This window comes from Pholcus phalangioides, unplaced genomic scaffold (genome assembly GCF_987345545.1).
Source record: "Pholcus phalangioides strain wild (caught in Gottingen) unplaced genomic scaffold, Ppha-v1.0 ptg000009l_1, whole genome shotgun sequence".
NCBI lineage: Eukaryota > Metazoa > Arthropoda > Arachnida > Araneae > Pholcidae > Pholcus > Pholcus phalangioides.
This window is the reverse complement of record NW_028301602.1, coordinates 30,000,001-30,019,381: the sequence shown is the minus strand read 5'-3', so window position 1 is coordinate 30,019,381 and position 19,381 is coordinate 30,000,001. Positions and strand designations below refer to the sequence as shown.

Here is a 19,381-nt window from a genome sequence, read left to right as displayed (position 1 = left end):
TTGGCCTCAAGAGAGACAGGGCAGCAACTTCCTAATTGGAAGTTTGAGAACGAGAGGACCGTATAAAAATTTCGACTTTTCATTTTGCGACACACTGTACTTCCACTTTCAAAGCTGGTACAGGGTAATTTCTAAATGCCTTTTGAGCATTTTTTAAATTGGAATAATACCTTCACGATGGACGGTCGATGAGATGGAGGCCGCATTAGTAGTTTCAATTAGCAGGACGAAGTTATAAATCGACAAACAAATAGACAAGTAATTAAAGTTTCAGTTTTAGCAGGGGCCGCTGTGGTGGTCGAGTGGTCATAATGACGGACTCGTATCCGAACCCCGCCGTAGTGGTGGTCGGCTGAAGTTTGTTTTCTGCGGTTCCCAACTTCGAGGCGCGAATACGAGCCGATCTCGCCGCAGAGAGCAACAGGCCTACAACGATTAATCAATAGCAATTAATCATTGCACTTCACTCACAGTTAGAAAAACAGATGGCATAACAAGCATTACACGGAAACAAACTTTACGTCAGGTTTCACTACACGTACACGCACAGTTCCCGCATGTGCCAATTCGTTAGAGGTTCCGCAGAGAAATATGGACGAGGTACGTGTGTGGTGTAGTAGTTTTAGCAGAACACCCTGTATATTTATTTCTTCTATTTTTTTTTTTTTTTTTGCCGGTCAACAAATTATTTCTACTGCAGCGGCCCACTGATTGATGACTAAAGATGCGCCGGGTGCAAAAAACACGTGGGCGTGTAGCAAAAGGCAAAAGAAAAAGTGCAGAGGGGAGACGCGAAAGAAGAAAACTGTTACGCGATTAGTCTACTCCAAAGCGTATTAAAGACGTTTTGGAGTTTTATTATTAGTACGCTTTGGTCTACTCTATAGTATCGGAATGGTGAGGATTATCTCCGTACGAACTCTATTTAAAATTTGTTAAGTGTTCATGTTTAATTTCGATAATAATCTAAAATTGAGGATAATAGCAGTATTACAATTATGTGTTAATTAATTGTTAATAGACAGAAGATTGGGATTATCTTCGACTTACGTACTCTCTCTCCACTTACTAACTGTATTTATTTTTTCTTCTATTAACTTTTGCTAGTCCCTCAAATTTTCCAACTACAGTTCCATGTGCGACGACTACTTTCACGCAAATGTAAAAAAAATTGAATGACACTCCTGTAGCGTAAATTATATCCGTGAAAAGAATATACTGTGAAAACCTAAAGAAACGATGCTCTGTAGCAGGGCCGGTTATGTCATTTTCCTAGTGTAAGCGAATAATATTTTAGTGATGAAAAATCACCCTCCTTTCCCTCCCTCCATCCATCCACCCCTCCCTTCCTTCAGGTCCTCGGGCCACAGTAAAAAGCTCTGAGGGCCACAGTTAGCCCGCTGGCCATGGTTTGAAGACCCCTGTTGTAAAGGGATTTACCCTGACGTTTATATCGAGTATCGTTGTAGCGAGGTTTCCCATTAAAACGCGTTTGAGATAATTATTAATTTAGTAATACGCATGCATGAGGATTTTCCCAGAAAAAAAAAAATTAAGATTAAATTATGCGTTAGAGAGAAATCGAGCTGACACGAAGCCGACTATAAACGTTACACACAATTAGTCTATTACAAAGCGGCTCAAGATTTTTAATACAGCTTTGGTCTATTATGTAAAGAGCTGACCTTGATTTTGATCGCCATCTAGCGGTGAGACTGAGAAGCTGTAGTCTCTTTCGATCCTTGGTCGGAAGGGAGACAAAAATAAATATCATAATCAGTCGGGAAGGGATAGGAGAGAGACGTATGGACGCGAGCTCTCTCTCTGTTTTATGAAACATTTCTTTCGCGAAAATAATTTTCTCATGCTGTGACATTGATCTAAATCTTGACAAGATGAACGCTTTCGCCAGGGTGTTGACCAGCATCCTCCTAATAATATATTACCTTCTCGAGGGACTGGTCCTTTTGTTTGTGCCTAAGAGACTGCGATACAAGGATGTCAGCGGCGAGACGGTGCTCATAACGGGAGCTGGCAGCGGGATAGGACGTCTACTCGCCCTTCGATTTTCCAAATTGGGAGCGCGTGTCGTTATATGGGATGTCAATCTCAAGGGAGCGCGAGAAACTGCCGATATCATATCGAAGGATGGACGGGAAGCCCATGTTTACGAGTGCGACATATCAAAGCCGGAGAGTGTCTATGCGACAGCGGCGAAAGTCAAAAACGAAGTCGGTAAAGTGACCATTTTGATCAACAACGCTGGCATAGTCACCGGGAAAAGGTTCCTCGAATGCCCGGATAACATGATACAGAAAACTTTCGAAGTCAATGCCATCTCCCACTTCTGGGTGAGTTATTATATTCAGTTCATTTCCTTTTCAGTGTATTAGACAAGAATATGTAATCAGTGACATATACAAGGTGATTATAATTAAAGTTCCCGTAATCTGAGTAGTTTTTCCTCAAAAATTGCTTATCCGAATACAACCAAATTTTTAGGATATCTTAATGAAATCATGGGAGAAAGATTTATGAAATAAAGAAAAGATAGTTCAATTTTTTACCGCTAGGTGAAAAAGTGGTGCTTTTTTTTATCGAGTTTTCTTTTTCCTATAGATCATATAGCCTATAACGTATAGCCTACACCAAGTTTCAGGGGAATACGTCCTCCAGAACGGGCACTACACAGGTCGGAGTGGCGTCCAGTATACTGAAACTACTCAGACCCTTCTCTTATTGATTTAAAGTGGAGATTGGGCAGCAAGAATTCTGGTCAAGATCCGATTATTTTTTTTTGTAGATATACCAACTGTTCGCACGAATAGAAAGAATATCTAAAATGAGAATTCGAACATGAAGGTAGTGGAAAGCTGATTTCATTTTTCACTAATCAGTGTCTTGGCGGCTCACGGGTTCAAGACCCTCTGCCTATGACGAAACACCCTACATACGAATCTTACTAAATCAAAATAATAAGTTTAAAGATATTAGAACGATGGGGAATTGTGAAATACCCTTTATTTGAACTGCAGCTAAATCGTAGATATAAATGTAGTATATCTTTCACAACAAATTGCTATTTTCATCTGGTTTCAGAAAACGTTGTTTTCTAATGCAGTGAAGCATTGAACCACCTGCAGAACTCCATAATGTACGAAAATTGTTACTCAAATTGTTTTTTCCCCCCTTTTTGGTGTCTTATTATCTGGAAATACTTCTTTCAAAAGTGGATTTCCGAAATCACGTCAACGGAAAACTACACTGAGAATGAACGGCATGCGTCATCAAACATTCAACCAACCTTGAAATAGTAACATTGTTTTACGTAGTACATATAAAAGAGAAAATTAATTAACTAAAATATCACTTCATTCCATTCTGGAAATTTCTTTCGTACGACTCAATAAAAGAGACAATTTCTCAAGAAGTCCCGCTTCCTAAATTTCTAAATAGTACTTAATATTAACTTAGGGTAAAATATATAATTAACCCTCAGAATGCTCCCATCATTCACACATTTGATCAGCGTAGTAGCCTGCTCAATCATCCTGTGATGTGTGATCTGATTTTTGTTTCTCTTTTTTTAACATTCTCCGACTAGTCCCACAGTAATTTATATCAGCTAATATTTTTGATAATTATTTATGGCTTGCATACGTTAATAATGACATTTTTAATTGATCTCATTATTATCTTTACGATTCAATCTTTCTCAATGTACAACTTTTGATAACCATCGCCGATTTATTTTGTCTACTGCTCAATCGCATATGCGGCACCTCGTAAACATTCCTCTGGGAAATTTCTAATACAAGAGAACTTGGTTAATTCGAATTTTAGGAATTCCCTTTGAGTTTTCAATTGAATTTAATGTTAAACACTTTCCCGTTTAATTCGATCTTTTTCCTCTTGTTTTGGATAATTCAAACTTTGATTCAGATATTTCACTTGCCAAATGCCTATTTGCTTTGAATTTCTGGTTAAATTGGTTTATACTCTTGTTCAACTCACGGGAAAAAATTGTGGTTTATATGCGGATGCAAACGGTTAGTGAATAAGTAGAGAATGAAGTCACACACACAAACACACATATATATATATTGAATATTCTGAAGAGGACGAAACTGACTCTTAAGAAAGCAGCAGAGGTCTCTATTCTAAACTTGCAGAAGCTACGGACATATTGGAAAAAAATTGGCTGTTGAAGCTCGAAAATCGTATCTTTTATTCTTATAAACCAACTTGAAGATTTTGTGCAATGCTCAAGAACATCCAAAAGAAAAAAATTGAAATGACAAATTTATCAGTTGAATATTTTTACCTTTACGTTTTATACAAACATTAGTAGTAGTAGTAACTACGAGGAAACTGTCATAGTAAGTGATAGTATTTTCATACATTTGTATAATCATAAGAGTTTTTGACTATTTGTGAAAATATAGTTATCCCTCCCCCTTTTTTTTGATGATTTTGATAATTCGAACATTTTTGCGGCTTGAGACCCCCTTGAGCTTAACTGACGATTGCTAGATTCTTATGGGACGGACTATATGTCATCATCGTATAATCATTTGTTTATAATTTTGATTTCCTATTGGCGTGTTTGTTGTTTCGATTTTAATTATCTGTTATATGATTTCAGATTGACGATCGTTTTTATATTTATTTTATTTTTTGTTGCCTTCGTCCGAGGCGACAATGTTTTGTAGTTGATAATAAAACTTTCCGGATACACCCATCCTCCTGGAACGCTTCGATATCTCCCTAAGATGGGAAGCGGGGTGTGTCCAGTCTTCAAAGGTCAAAGGGCCCCCCCCCCCCTTTAGCTCCGAATTAACCAAGTTCAACTGTACTGATAAATGCCGAAATGTGTATGCTGAGTGTATGTGCGACTTAAACGTATTGATGTTGTCAGAGTTATGAACGTTTCGAGTTCCAGTATTTCTGTCATCTGTCTTTCGCATTTTGAAGTGAAAATAACAGATAATTGGATTTTCTTGTTACTTAAATACACACCTTGTTGAAGCATACTATCTTCGGAAAGACTTTTTTCCAAAGACCGGCTCACATTCGAGCCTCGAAGTTGAACTACCGCAGAAAACAAACTTCCACGTCGCTAACGTGGTTCGAACCTGGATCATCATGATGCGAGTCCATCACGAGCTCACACGACCTCACAGCGGCATTTATTTTGTCTGATGCGTTTGTCCAACCTGCGTTTATTACTATGTTATGATATCGCTGACATGAGGGGGGGGGGCTATTGAGAGAAATGATGATAAGAAATACTGTGATTTATCATCATCATTTTCAGTGATACTTTTTTCGATTTAAATGGCTCAACTGTTGAGCCACGGCTCGACAATTCAAGACGGAGTCTTCGTGCTCCCATAATATATCATGAAACTTCGTTGCACGTGCAGCAACGTTTGAAAAGAGTGCTAAACAGAAAGTGTGAACACTTTCTAATAACTGTCAGATTTTTTTTGCCTAATTGGTGTTAAGATGAGTTTCTATTCAAAAGGCAAAGAGCGTTTCCTGTACTAGGCGCTGATGTCTTAAGTAGTGTTAACGCGGAAGCAATTCTGATTCTTTTTTCAATCCTTTCGCTCCGTACACGGCGTATTCATTATTCCCACTCCCGACTTTAGAATAAGATGTAGGATGAAAAATGACAGACAAGGCTTTAATTTATAGAAAATCAGGCCACAGAATAATTCAAAGATAGATATGTGCGTATACACATGCATAGGCATGGCATGTATTATTATTATTATCCGTCACTCGGGATTTTTAGGACTTGCCATGCGTGAAAAGACCTTTTCGGTAACGACGGGCGGCCGAATTGCCCGTCGACCTACTGCCGCCTTTGCTTATTTTTATAAACGCGGAGTTGTTGAACTCTTCCACTTTTTAATATGAAAAAATGGTGATAAAATAGTTCCTTTTCTAGTTTGATGAGACCATGACGCGGAAGCTATTATATTTGTAACGGTTAAAGCGAGGGAGGGGTTTAAAATAAGGTGATTATAGGACGTGACAAACACGAGATCCCCCTCCCCCCTTCCCAACTGAATAAGACTCATAACAAAGGTACTGTAATTTAATGCTTTTTTATCACAAAAAATCAGAACTTTGCCTGGTTTTAATTTTTTGTGTTAAGAACGGTGTCCCCCCCAACATCATTCGTCGCAAGATCACGTGACTCAGTGAAAACACAGACAATCCCCCGTTATTTTCTTATGGCATTCACAGGAATTTGAAGCAATAAATGAAAGAAATAATTTCAGCATCGATGAGATAATTCCAAAATTAATGAAAGAGATAATTCCAGAATTAATGAAAGAGATAATTCCAGAATTAATGAAAGAGATAATTCCAGAATTAATGAAAGAGATAATTCCAGAATTAATGTAAGAGACAATATCAGCATTTATAAAAAAAAGTGATAATTTCAAAATTAATGTAAGAGATAATTTCAGCATTGATGAAAGAGATAATTTCAGCATTGATGAAAGAGATAATTTCAGCATTGATGAAAGAGATAATTTCAGCATTGATGAAAGAAAACAGTCTAGAATAAATGAAAGAGATAATTTCAGCATTGATGAAAGAAAACAGTCTAGAATAAATGAAAGAGATAATTCCAGAATGAAGGAAAGATATAATTCCAGAATGAAGGAAAGATATAATTCCAGAATGAAGGAAAGATATAATTCCAGAATGAAGGAAAGATATAATTCCAGAATGAAGGAAAGATATAATTCCAGAATGAAGGAAAGATATAATTCCAAAATTAATGAAAAATATAATTCCAAAATGAAGGAAAGATATAATTCCAAAATTAATGAAAAATATAATTCCAAAATTAATGAAAAATATAATTCCAAAATGAAGGAAAGATATAATTCCAAAATTAATGAAAGATATAATTCCAGAATGAAGGAAAGTGATAATTTCAGCATATTCCAGAATTCCTTAATTCCAGAATTGAGGAAAGAAAAATTCTAGGATTAACACTGAACTGAAGAAACACTGTGCTAACGCATTCATAGAGTTAATCTGGTGCTCATTTTGAAGAACACCATTAGGACCTCCGGTTACAGTGTCCTGTGATGACCAGGAACAGGACGAGAGCAAAATCTGTACCCCCCCCCCCGAATTTTATATTATATTGCACAACTCCGGTCTATCGCCATGGGCAATTTACTACCAGTGGGGTGTCGCTCCAAGAAAGGCGACAAATCCAAGTTAAAAGTGAAAAAAAAGCTTTCTCAACCAAAAAAACGCTGTCGGGGTGCCAAATATAGGTCCTGCACGCAGGGCCATCTTAAGAGTATCATGGGCCCCCGGGCCAAGTCGTTTTTCGGAGGCCCTACCTGGTAAATCCTAGAAAATTCCAACCAGATCTCATTTTTTGTGAGGCCCATCTTCTCTTGAGCCCCCCCACCCCGGGTGGGCCCATACGTTAAGACGGCAATGCCCGCGTGGGTAGCAGATTTTTTTTCCCGAGGGGAGTCAGAAATAGGACTCGCACAGATGGAGATTTATTCTCCAGCCGCCCCTGCTCGTTGGAAGGAGGAGGGGTTCTGTGCAGGGCCATTTCAACACTAGGGGGCATACGAGGAAAATTATGTTTTGGGGGTTTTAACTGGAAGCGTAACAACTCACATATTTACGTACTGATAAACCACGCATGTACCTCACTCATATTCCTCTGCGGAACTTCTCTAACGAATTGCTATGTGCTGGAATGTGCGTGTATATGTTGTGAACCTGGTGTGAAGTTTGTTTCTGTGTAATGCTTGTTGTGTGCAGGGCTTCCATCAGCCATCAATTTTTCTAACCATGAGTGAAATGTAATGACACGTATTTACGTACTTACTCTCGAAAACGAAAACCGTATCGTACCAAATCTCACTGTATAGAACCTCGCCCCCCCCCCCCCCGTGTCGTGCCTACAAGGGATCTCGCATTAAGTTTTGGCACCTTAATCTATAGGTAAATTCTGAAGTTATCACGCTTGTCCTCCCCCCATATTCCGCTTAACCCTTAGAATGCATCCACAGATGATCAGCGTAGTAGCCTGCTCAATCACCTTGTGACGATCTCAATTTTTTCCGTTTTTAATATGAAGTGCTTAAAATGACTTATAGATGGCGTACGCGTATATATTAGTGAAGGGTTTTTGTTTTAATTATTATTTCTCTATTTTCCCACAGATTTGCTTGTACAAAATGGGGTAGTTTACATTGTTGACTAGTGGTGGAGTACCACCACTCACTATTTTGCCGGTAATTTTGGGTTCGAAACCAGATTCTCTGTTTGTACCGCACTTTTTTTCGATTGTATTGAATTTTGAATTTTTTTTTTTGGTCGTGTCCCAAAAATGTTTACCATCTAAAAATGCCCACTCTGTTATGGTCACATTCGGGGAATATATTATTATGTCAGATTAAATCTGATAACACTTTTTTGAGCTCGTTGAACGGTTCACTTTTAATGCTTGATCAACGTCAAGGGACTCTGAAATTATATTTTATTTTAAAAAGGTTTCCATTTTATAAAGATGCACACACACACACACGTAAAAGAATTAATCAATGGAGGGACTAGTATTTTCTTGATTCCGTCGGAGACAGGTTTCCGTCTCACACCGCACCCGTTTTAGATAGGTTTCACTGTATTTGCAACGTATCTCGGTTGGAGTGACATCTATATTTCACAAAAAGAAGAGTTTTTTTTTTACACGGCGTTTTGTGAGAATCATTTTTCCGACTATTACCGCAGCATGGGGGTTTTAAGGATCCCTTTACGATCAAGGACGTAATATTGCGTTCAAACGCCAGTGGAATACATTCAAATGAGTCTCTCTCTCTCTCGGTTGTCTTTCCTTTCTCCTCATCACCGCGAAACTTCGTTGCAACTCTAGGGAAAAAAGTCAGTCTTCTTTTACCTCCATGATGAGGAGGTAAAAAGCTTCTACTCTTAAGGTTGAATGGGTTCTACTATATACATGTACATAAGAGGGAGAAAGAGAACAGGTAGGTGAGGGTGGAAAGAGAAATATGCTTCATACGTTCTCTCTCTTATCTGCAAGTATTGCAGATAAGGGACAGAGTATAGTTATATAGTAGTATAGTATTACAGATGAGAGAGAGAGTATAGTAAAATATACTGCTTTCCTTTGATTTGGTTTTTTTTCCTACTTTTTTTCTTTCCTTTTTCTAACATGTTATTACGTTGGAAAAAGGTTACCGTATTTATCGCCGATTCGTCAAACAGAGATCATCCGAATTTCTTGTCAATCACTTGCAAGCGAAACAGTTAAAAGCCTTATTTCTTCGCATTTGTATTTTTTTTCCCACAGTTTTCTGTAGCCCCCTTACCCGAAGATCATGGCTTTTCTTATATTTGGCTTTTCCATCTATCCCCCCCCCCCAAGAATATCTCAGGACTGCAGGGGGGGGGGCGTATAGTCTCAGGTTCAGAACAACTGATTGAACAGATACCAGCACAAACATTCCCAAGAAAATACAATACGGAGAAGTTTTTCGTAATAAATTCACACATTTGATGAAACATCACAAAATCTTGACCACAACTGTTGTTTCAAAAGCTTTCTTACGAACCTTCAGGAGTAATTTTCGAATATCACGCATCATACTGACCCCTATAAACCGCTCCGTATGCTGATGAGACAGACGCCCTGAGGAAGAGACGACGTTCTCAAGAAGCTCTCTCTCTCTTCTTTCTTATATACAGTTGTTAGTTCGTTGACCTTCTCTTCGTGGTGTGCATTTCCACCCTTCCTCCTTTCACGCCATAAACCGAAAGAATCCACAACATCGGGGAGGGCGAAAAGCAACGACTAACAACAGCTTCGAATGGAAGTTGTCATCCGTTATACCGTTATTACTGGTTATTTATATGGGAAAAAAAAAATAGAAGAGGCCCCAAGAAAGGACACCGTTATATACAACACTCGAGGAACCAGAACGTGCCCGTGAAGACAAAGAGATTTTTTATGAGTTGAAATATTATAAGGGAGGCACCAGTTACACCAAAAAACATATAAGAAATTTATTTGATGGCCTGGAGGAAGAACTAGAACTCTTTTCACCACGTCTTTGATATGATTTTTTTTTTTCCTTCCTGCGAATATTCAATCAGTTATGAAAGCGTTCTTCAAATTTTCTGAACCCTAAGCACCAGTAGAATGTTTGAATTCAAGAGGAAAATACATATTAAGCAGGAATGTCCAGTATTTCAAGTGGTATTCCTGTATTTTTTTGGTCGTTCTGACTTTTCTTTTCACTTGTCCCGTTTTTTTTCAACGAAGCGTATTTGCAATTTTCGTTAAAATTGTGAATGAAGATAATTGTTATCACTATAAATGTAAATGTTCACATCGATACATGTTGGTCTTGTTTCAAGTTTTTCCGTGAACTAAAGTACATTTTTTTCAATTCATTGCGATTTCCAGAGAATTATAATTCTTCATTACCCACTAATTGATCATTGTTATCCGAGGATGATGTCACTCTCCGCATCTATATAAGGGAGACCGCAACAAAAATATCATGGCAATTATTTTTGAGAGCTAAAACTTGATAAAATATATGTGAGAATGAAGATGGAAAAACTTTCATTTTTAAAATTTAAAATTTTAACTCAAATTTCATTTTCTGTTAAATGTCTAGATATGGAGGACTTGTATTCTAAAAGTTATTTACAGTTATTAAAATTGTTATCAGTGCGAGAAGTTCTTTTTTGACATTTTCAATATTCCAGTCACCCAACAGCCAATGATAAATGGCCAATTTAGAAATATTGATCTTCTACCCACTTATCTCACAGATTTTGAGAAGAATGATCACTATTGTAATGATTATTCTGGCTAAACAAACACAGAAATCACAATTTCTACCCTCGAACAAAGAAAATGGGGTTTTTTTGTATGACAAATAGTGCTGCTACCAAGTCTGCCTTCACTTCTAATCGGAGGACCATAGGTTAAGAAACGCAGATTTATGCCAATTATTTTTATTCGGAAATCAATTAACGCCATAAATGTAAACATTTTCACCTGAGACGTTATCTTGAAATCTCATAAATCATCGATGGCCTCCAAATCTTGATTCGTTTTCCCTCAAAGACAAAAAATAATAATAATAAGTAGGAAAAAAATTGTATAATACACATGGTTTTGCCTTGATCTCTTGCATATATTAGGAATATTTCATTCTGACTATATAATTATTCAAGCTGAAGAAAAGCTCTCGCTTTCATTCCTCTAAAATAATTATTGGATTTTAGATGCTAGACACGCATTAATCATCTGAACGATTTCGAAGGAAGAAGTAACATTCCTCTCGTTTGTGTTAATGCATTCGAAGACCGTTGAAGAATTATTTGATAAAAGGACGTTCGAATAGATTAAAAAGCATGTTATCATCGTCATCTTGATGGAACCGGATAGTGACCTTTAAACGAGTTATCACGAGGTAACGAAAGCACAATTCATCCGACAAACGTGTGTAGCGCAGCGATACGTAAAATCAATTCACGTTGAGTGTTTCTGTGTAGTAACAAGAGCATTATAATGGATTCAAAAGATTCTCAAGATTCAGGAAGTATCTGAGGGGATCCAGTGTTTCTTTTTTTTTTTTTTTTCTCGCCCTTGGCCTTCTTCGAATCGTAGTCCCTCCCTCTCCCCTCTATCCGTGTCTTGACCAGAGCCCTCTGAGACCTCTTTTCACTTACTAATTAGAGTTTTGAATAAACTTATAGTGTACAAATATTTTGTGTACAACGTGGACCTTTGTACTTTCTCTAGAAAGATATCTGAACCTAAAGAACCAGATGTGCCTAGTTTCTCATCATTTCTGCAATTTCGTACCTTAAGGGTGGATGCAGCGTTCGCCGTTATGTGCGATGTGTGATTGGAAAATACATGGGCGGAGATAGACTTGGAAGTCTGGGGGGGGGGGGGATCACGATGATGATGATGTCAATTCATATATAGGCATATATATTAGATCTGTTGACTCCACTTTTGACACTGGGGGGGGGCAGTGCCCACCCACGCCCCCCCCCCCGTATCTACCCACTCTCCTTCGCATTGTAGGTGATTATTTTTTGTAGTTATTTGTCATTGATACAAGAAAACTAATAATTACCCCCCCCCCCCTTTCTAAAAATACCCGTAAAAAATTTGGAGAGGAGGGAAATTACTCTTCGAAATTATATTTTTTGATAACACTGAGTATGGAAAATCCCTCAAGCAGGGAAGTATTAAGAACATTATTCACCCACTTCTCAGCCTACGGAAACAACGATGGCCATTTCAACAGCATCACGGGCCCAAGGGATCTCTCTGTCATGGGATTAGGGCGCGGTAGCCCAGGTCGATAAGATATTCGCCTGAAGTACCAAAGGATGTTTAGAGGTGTCGTGAGGTCGATACCCGGTTCGTCCTTGTCTGAAACGTTCTTGGTACCGGGGTACAACAGGAACGGCAACATGACCGCAGAAAAATATTGCTACCTCAGGGAGTCCTACATCGAGGGGTTAGCGCACCAACCCATCAGTGAGTATAAAAAAGGCTGCCGTTTGGAATCCGCAATGAATTATCCTCCCAGTCCAATTATTCCTCGTGGAGCGACAAAAATGATCAATGTCATGGGACTGCCCCCCCCCCCCCTCAATACATTTATCTTATCTTATGGCTGACAACTATCCGGGCATATCACTTTAGGGCAGTGGTTCTCAAACTTTTGGCAGCATTGGCTTCTTCTTTGGCTCCCATGCATTAAGACAGTCCTGGACCATAGGATCTTTCTAGAAATAGTCACACTTTTTCCCCTCCACATTCCACTTAAATCCTTCATATTTGTATCCTTTTTCCATAGGTCTCTGTCGCCCACTTGATCACCTGTGCGGCTCTCATTTTACTTGATTTTTATTTGTGTGGACCTCCTTAAAACATCTCAGAACCACAAAGGGGCCTCGGTTGAGAACCACTGCAATAAGTCATGGAATTTTTCTAATCGAATACCTGAGAATTAACCTATCTTTCTAATCAAACATCGGTTTGCACTGAAGAACCACTAGATCACTAGAATCACTAGAAGAATCAATCGATTGTTGTCTATTTTTGACCACAATCAAGATATTCTTGGAAAACTAAAATATTTTCGAAGTTGGCAAGTGTATGAAATTGACAAACTAGATATGTGAGTGTGATATAAGAAAATTATCTACACACACAGAGTGTAGTTACCTACCTCTACACTCATTCACGGAGACAATGACCGTTCATTGATCTGCAGCATTATCGACACGTAAACACGCACTCTACTAACGTTTCCTCCAGCGGAAGGAAGTTGCGTGGTACACAAATGACTGGTTGCCTTGCATAAAGATCACATTCGTGTAAGACCTATACTCACAGTAGCTGATGATATCACCCTTCCGGTGGCCGCAGCAAGGGTAGGACCTTTGCTGTGTTAGGTCTTATTCCTTAGCAGCAAATATCGGTCTTTTGGTGCTTCATCGAAGCTTTTTTTGTCCGTCTTTTGCTGAACCTTCTGGATTCTTAGTATTATTAAAAAAAATTGTTTCTTTGGGATAGTCCATGAACCATGGTCATCTCTATCTGATTTTGACCTGTATACAGCACCGGTAATGTTGGTCGTTACCAAGTCGGTCCTGCCCTCTCATCTGCCTATGGCGTGCCGTAGACAAGTTTTTCGTCGATGCCATCGATTCCCAACCTACTATATCTTAAGTACCATCTGCAAATGCATGGGAGACTTGCATTTCCCTCGAATCACCTGGATACCGTACGTACTCCTCCTATCTATGCATTAAAGGCATGTGTATCCCTTGAAATGTTATGAGGCCTGCATATCCTTTGAAATGCGCAAGAGGCTTTTGTACACCTATATATGCTAAATAGGCTTTTGTGTACCAATAAATGCTTAAGAGACTTTTGTACACCTATATATGCGTTAGAGACTTTTGTACACCTATATATGCGTTAGAGACTAGCGCACTAATGTAGATACGTAGGAGGCTTTCGAATCTAGAAATATGTAGCAAACTTGTTTACCCCTTTAATACAGTGGCACCTGAAGTGTTTTACGATACTTAAACAAGAAAATTGTTTTTCCCCATTTTCACTTCAAATTTTGGAACACAGATGATAGCACTACAACACGGAACAAGCATAATTCTGACAACATAAATACGTTAGGGTCCCGCGTTTCGAGGGTGCAAAACTTGAGCTTTCTTTATGTTAGTTATTTCGATTGCTTAATCAATTCTGCGGATGCTCGAGCACCCACAGACTTCGATGCCACGTGTCATTTCTTTTTTTAGCACTTTTTTCCTCGTTACTTCACTCGTTTTTGTTTCCATTGCTGATAATTTTCCCCACCGTATCCCTGAATACTCTCTCACGTACAACCAGGGAGTACGCGTACCATATATTGGGAACCACTGGTCTATGCCGATGACACTTCATCGCAGCTGGTCCAGCAAATGATGTCTAGTAGTCATTGAAATGAATTTGCTACCCAGTTAGCATAGGCGGAGATAGACTTGAAAGTCTGGGGCGGGGGGGTCGCACGATTATGATGATGATGTCAATTCATATATACACATGCACATTAGATCAGTCGACTCCACCTTTGGCGCTGGGGGGGGGGGGGCATGTCCTTCCATACCCCCACCTCCGTATCACCACCCATGCCAGTAAGTTACCTTTCCTCACGATGACAAAAAAAATACAGAATTTTCCTCAAAACATAAATTTTTATGCTCCACTCGTATGACGCGATTTGATTGCAAAGCCTTCACTCAGCATGATTCAGTTGTAAACGTATTGGAATTTTGTTTAGGGGTTATAAGAGAGTACTATCACCCCTATAAGGTATTCTAGGTAATTATTTAAGTATTACGTCAGCATCGAAGGGGGGGGGGGAACAGGGGGGTTTGTCGGTTGCTTACGTAATCAACCACCTTTTTTTTAAGATAGGGGTCATTCAAGTATTACGTCAGCATCGGGGGGGGGTTCAGATTTGCTGACTTTTGATGACAAGGGGGGGAAGGGGGGGTTTGAAGTTTGCTTACGTCATCAACCACCCTTTTTGAAGATATGAAATATCCTAAGCTGCTGACGAAATTTTGCTGACAGGGGGAGGGGGGGTCAGTGTTTTGCTGACTTTTGTTGATGGGGGGGGGGGGAAAGGAGCCAAAAATGCCTAAAAATGCTTACGTAATACTTGAGTGGCCCCATATGAAATATTCTAAGCTGCTGGCGAAATTTTACTGATGGGGGGGGGGGGGTCAAAAATGGCTAAAAATTTTCTGACGTAATACGTGAATGGCCCCTTATCGGAACTAGGTGTGGACGGTTCTTCTACGAGTGGTTCTGAGAACGTTTTATGGCACTAACATTTACACCAGTTACAGCGTTCAAATCCGACCGAGAGATGGCGAATAAAAGTCTATCGTTATGAGAGAACGTCGTGCAACCCAGATCGGAAAACGGACGGTCCATTTCGTGACTAGTCTGCGATCAATAAGTCAAAAATAGAAGAAGAAAAAACAAACACCGATAAAGGGCAATTCCTTCCTCTATTTCTATGGAACTTTTGTTCCCTCGATGCGTACGTGTTTCTTCCACGTGTAGAGACAGAGATAACAACGAGCTAATGAGGAGGTTTTTCTGTCACATTTTTCGTACTTTGATCTCATCTCTCGCCCGCAATTGAACAAACGGAATAAAATGGGTAAAATATTCACAAAAAAAAACCTTTTTCCCCCATTTTACTTCACTGGACCAAACAGCTTGCCTATTCTCAATGCCGAACTAACCTAAATACTAAACTATCAACCCCCTTCGCTTACGAGCGACTGGCAACAAATTCTTATGATATATCTGTATTTGACGGATCGGCGATAAACACCTATAATGGTAACCTTGTCCTAACCTAACCACACGTTAAAAAAAGGAAAAGAAGGATAAGGGAAAAAATATAGGATAGGAAAAAGGAAGGGGGGGGACCATATGGAAAAGAGTTTAAATAGTATAATAGATAAGTTGATGAAAAAAAGTGTGTGTGGGTACAAAGTCAATTTCTCTTTCCCCCCCCCCCACCCAAACTGTTCTCTTTCATTCTTATATGTATATTGTAGAAAGATACATCATATGTGGGGGGGGGGGGGGGAATTGCTAACAAGAGTATAGAAAGAAACTGAGATATAAAGAACAACTTTGTTTCGTAGGATTACAGCAAAGCTTCGCGATGATGAGGACAGAGGAAAGAAAACAGAGGGAACTTGTGTTTCAATTCCACTGACGTCTGGACGCAATATTACGTCCTGAGATCGTAAAGTGGTTGATACGTACAATGAAACCCAGTTATAACGACATATCAGTTGCAATGTCAATAATAGGGGGAGGGAATTCACGGCGATTTTCATACGGAATGGTGTAAATCAGGGAGTAGCCAGAAATTTCTTTCGGGGGGACCAAAATGATATAACAATAGATTTTGCCACCTTTTTTTCGGTCATTTTCTCACAGACCGACCAGACCCTTCAAGTCCCTCCCCCCCCCCCTCCCCGCTACGCCCTTAGTGTAAATGAAACTTCGTTTAAAACGTTGATGAAAACGAAACGACCTCGAATATAACGACACATTTTCCGTCAATTTCGTTTCAGTTTTAGTTATTTTCCCGAGAAATTTCTAGAATTACAGCTCTCTTTTCGCATTGAGGCTAATATTTTCCCTGCAATTTCCGCTTCCAAATTTCTTTTTTTTTAAATGTCCCGTTTTTTAAATAAAAATTACGTAGTATGTAGTTATGTTAAGAGAGTTGAGCTTGTTTCGTGTTGTACTGGTGCTTCCACCTATCTTTCTTATTTTTAAGTGAAAATTGCATTTGCTTGTATTTTCATGTTTTGTGAGTATCACGTTGTTCATCTGCCTACTCTCTGTTGAAAGACTTTTTTCAGCAATGTTTTTGTATAGCGCTGTATTTCTCGCCAATAACTACAGTCGAATCCCGTTTTAACGAATACCGTTATAGCGAAAATATCGTTTTAACGAACACTTTTCTAATCCCCCAGATAACTTTACATGGGAACAATAGAAAAACCTGGAATTCCTTAATAACGAAATTTCGTTATAACGAAGTGATTTTTATCCGGTCTTTTGGAGTTCGTTATAATAGGATTCGACTGCATTTACAAGCAAAAAAATTATGTTCTGTATTTATAATCAAAATGTCACTCCTGATGATAATTAAATGCATAACAACTTCAGTATTTACAATACACAATATTTGATTGCAGCTGATTATATATTATCCGTTAAAAAAAAGTTCTTCTCTCAAAGTGTCTACTTCGGTTATAATGAAAAAAAAATTCGGAGAATCTCCGATATCGTTAAAACCGAGTTCGATGATATTTAGAATTTATTTCATTTACGTCATTTTATACTAGAAAAACAAAACATTTTATGTCGTTTGTTGTTGTTGTTTTTTTTATACACAGACGTGTAAAGCGTTCTTGCCGGACATGATGGAAGCCGATCACGGCCATATCGTCTCAATAGCCAGCATGGCCGGGCTAGCTGGAGTGGTCAGGCTAAGTGACTATTGCGCCAGTAAATTCGCAGCCGTCGGGCTAGAAGAATCTCTGAGAATGGAGCTTCACGTCGAGGGATATCGCGGTATCAAATCAACGGTGGTATGTCCTTACTTCATCAGCACGGGCATGTTCAGTGGTGCTCGACCCGGGTAAGACATCGTTTGCTGTTCCTTTTTTTTTCCATCATCAGTAAATATACAGTCGAACCTTGTTGTAACGACCCCCCTCCTCATCGTCCCAAGGAAAACTGACGTTGTATTGAGAGATCGTTATATCGAAAGTTGGAAAAAAAATCAGCTTTTTTTAAAAGCACTCCCATATTTAGAGGGAATGAAAAATTATACAGTTATAAATTATACTCGTTATAACGATCATTCCATTACAACGGCCGGTAGGATAAGTCCCAGATGTTTCCATATAACGACTATCATATATGCTTTCCTTTCGATGTAACGAACCTCCAAATATAACGTCCGTTTTCGACGGGACGAAGGGGGGTCGTTATATCGAGCGTCGACTGTATTATTCGCATTTTGTTGTTATGTAAGCAGTTGCAAATAAAATGCGTCAGGTTGGGAAATACAGATATACTAAAATAATACTATATATGAAACCTCAAAATAACGATACTCTGTGGACCAAGGAAAAATATCGTTGTATCAAGAGACCTTAGACCAACAAGATTCGAAAAAATATCGTTCTAGAGCATAGTTTCCCAACCTTTTTGGTCCCATCGCCCCCCTTCTTCAGAAATTTTTTTCTCCCATCTCCTCCAACGCAATCTAACCCATAGGATCCTATTTTATATTCGTAGCTTCTACCGCCGCCCTGGAACATTCCATCACCCCCCCCCAGGAGGCGTTAACGCCCACGTTGGGAATCACTGTTCTAGAGGAACTGATCGTGTGTCGTTGTTGAGAGGTTCCTTTGTACCGCAATACAGTGCATGCACAAAATGTTCCAAATTCTAAAATAACAAAGGTCGGGGTTAAACGCAATTTAAGAGGAAAGATCTTTTTCATTTCTTAAAAAAAAAATAAAATTGGCTAAGCAGAGCAGGGCCGTCTTAACATCATCATAAGGGCCCCCGAGGAAAGATGTTTTTCTGCCCCCCCCCCACCTGGCTAGAAATACCTGCTAATCAATTTACATACTCACTGTCATGAAGCCCTTTCTACACTTGAGGCTCCCGGGTGGGATCCGTGCATTAAGGTGGCTCAGGGGATCGGGCAGAGCCAATTCCGAACGTTGTATTGCATTGAATGGTCTTTTAGGTCGTTGAATTGGATGAAAAGTAATACGGAATGAATAGGGAAATATTTGGGGCCTTCGATCGTTATAATGGAACAGTCGCAATAGCGAATGGTTGTTGTATCAAGAATTGAATGTATATTGAATATTTTACTCGCAAACTGAAACATAAAATGGTTTTTGTTGATAATTAATAGCTTTTTAATTGCAGAATTTTCTCCATGATGACGCCGGAATACGTTGCTGATGAAATAGTTTCCGCTGTTCTAGTTAACCAGGAAATCCTGATGCTTCCCAAAATTTTCTACTTCCTTGTCGCTTTGAAATGGTCAGTACGAGTTATTATTATTCATTAATAATTATAGCAAATCAATTTTTGATAATTACTTGATGAATTTCGAAAAATACAGAGTTCAGTTACATTAATAGTTTCTTCAAAACAACGAGAATAAGTGATTGAATA

General features: G+C 38.9%; 1 protein-coding gene across 1 annotated transcript in view; it reads left to right on the top strand.

The window, feature by feature from the left end:
- Positions 1–1,772: 1,772 nt before the first annotated feature.
- LOC149082672 (short-chain dehydrogenase/reductase family 16C member 6-like) overlaps positions 1,773–19,381 on the top strand; it is a 42,376-nt gene continuing 24,767 nt past the window's right edge. The window contains exons 1-3 of the mRNA XM_089235947.1: positions 1,773–2,351; positions 17,572–17,816; positions 19,130–19,246. Of these exons, the coding sequence (XP_089092073.1) occupies positions 1,896–2,351; positions 17,572–17,816; positions 19,130–19,246 (818 nt within the window). The 5' untranslated portion in view covers positions 1,773–1,895. The remainder of the gene's footprint in view (positions 2,352–17,571; positions 17,817–19,129; positions 19,247–19,381) is intronic.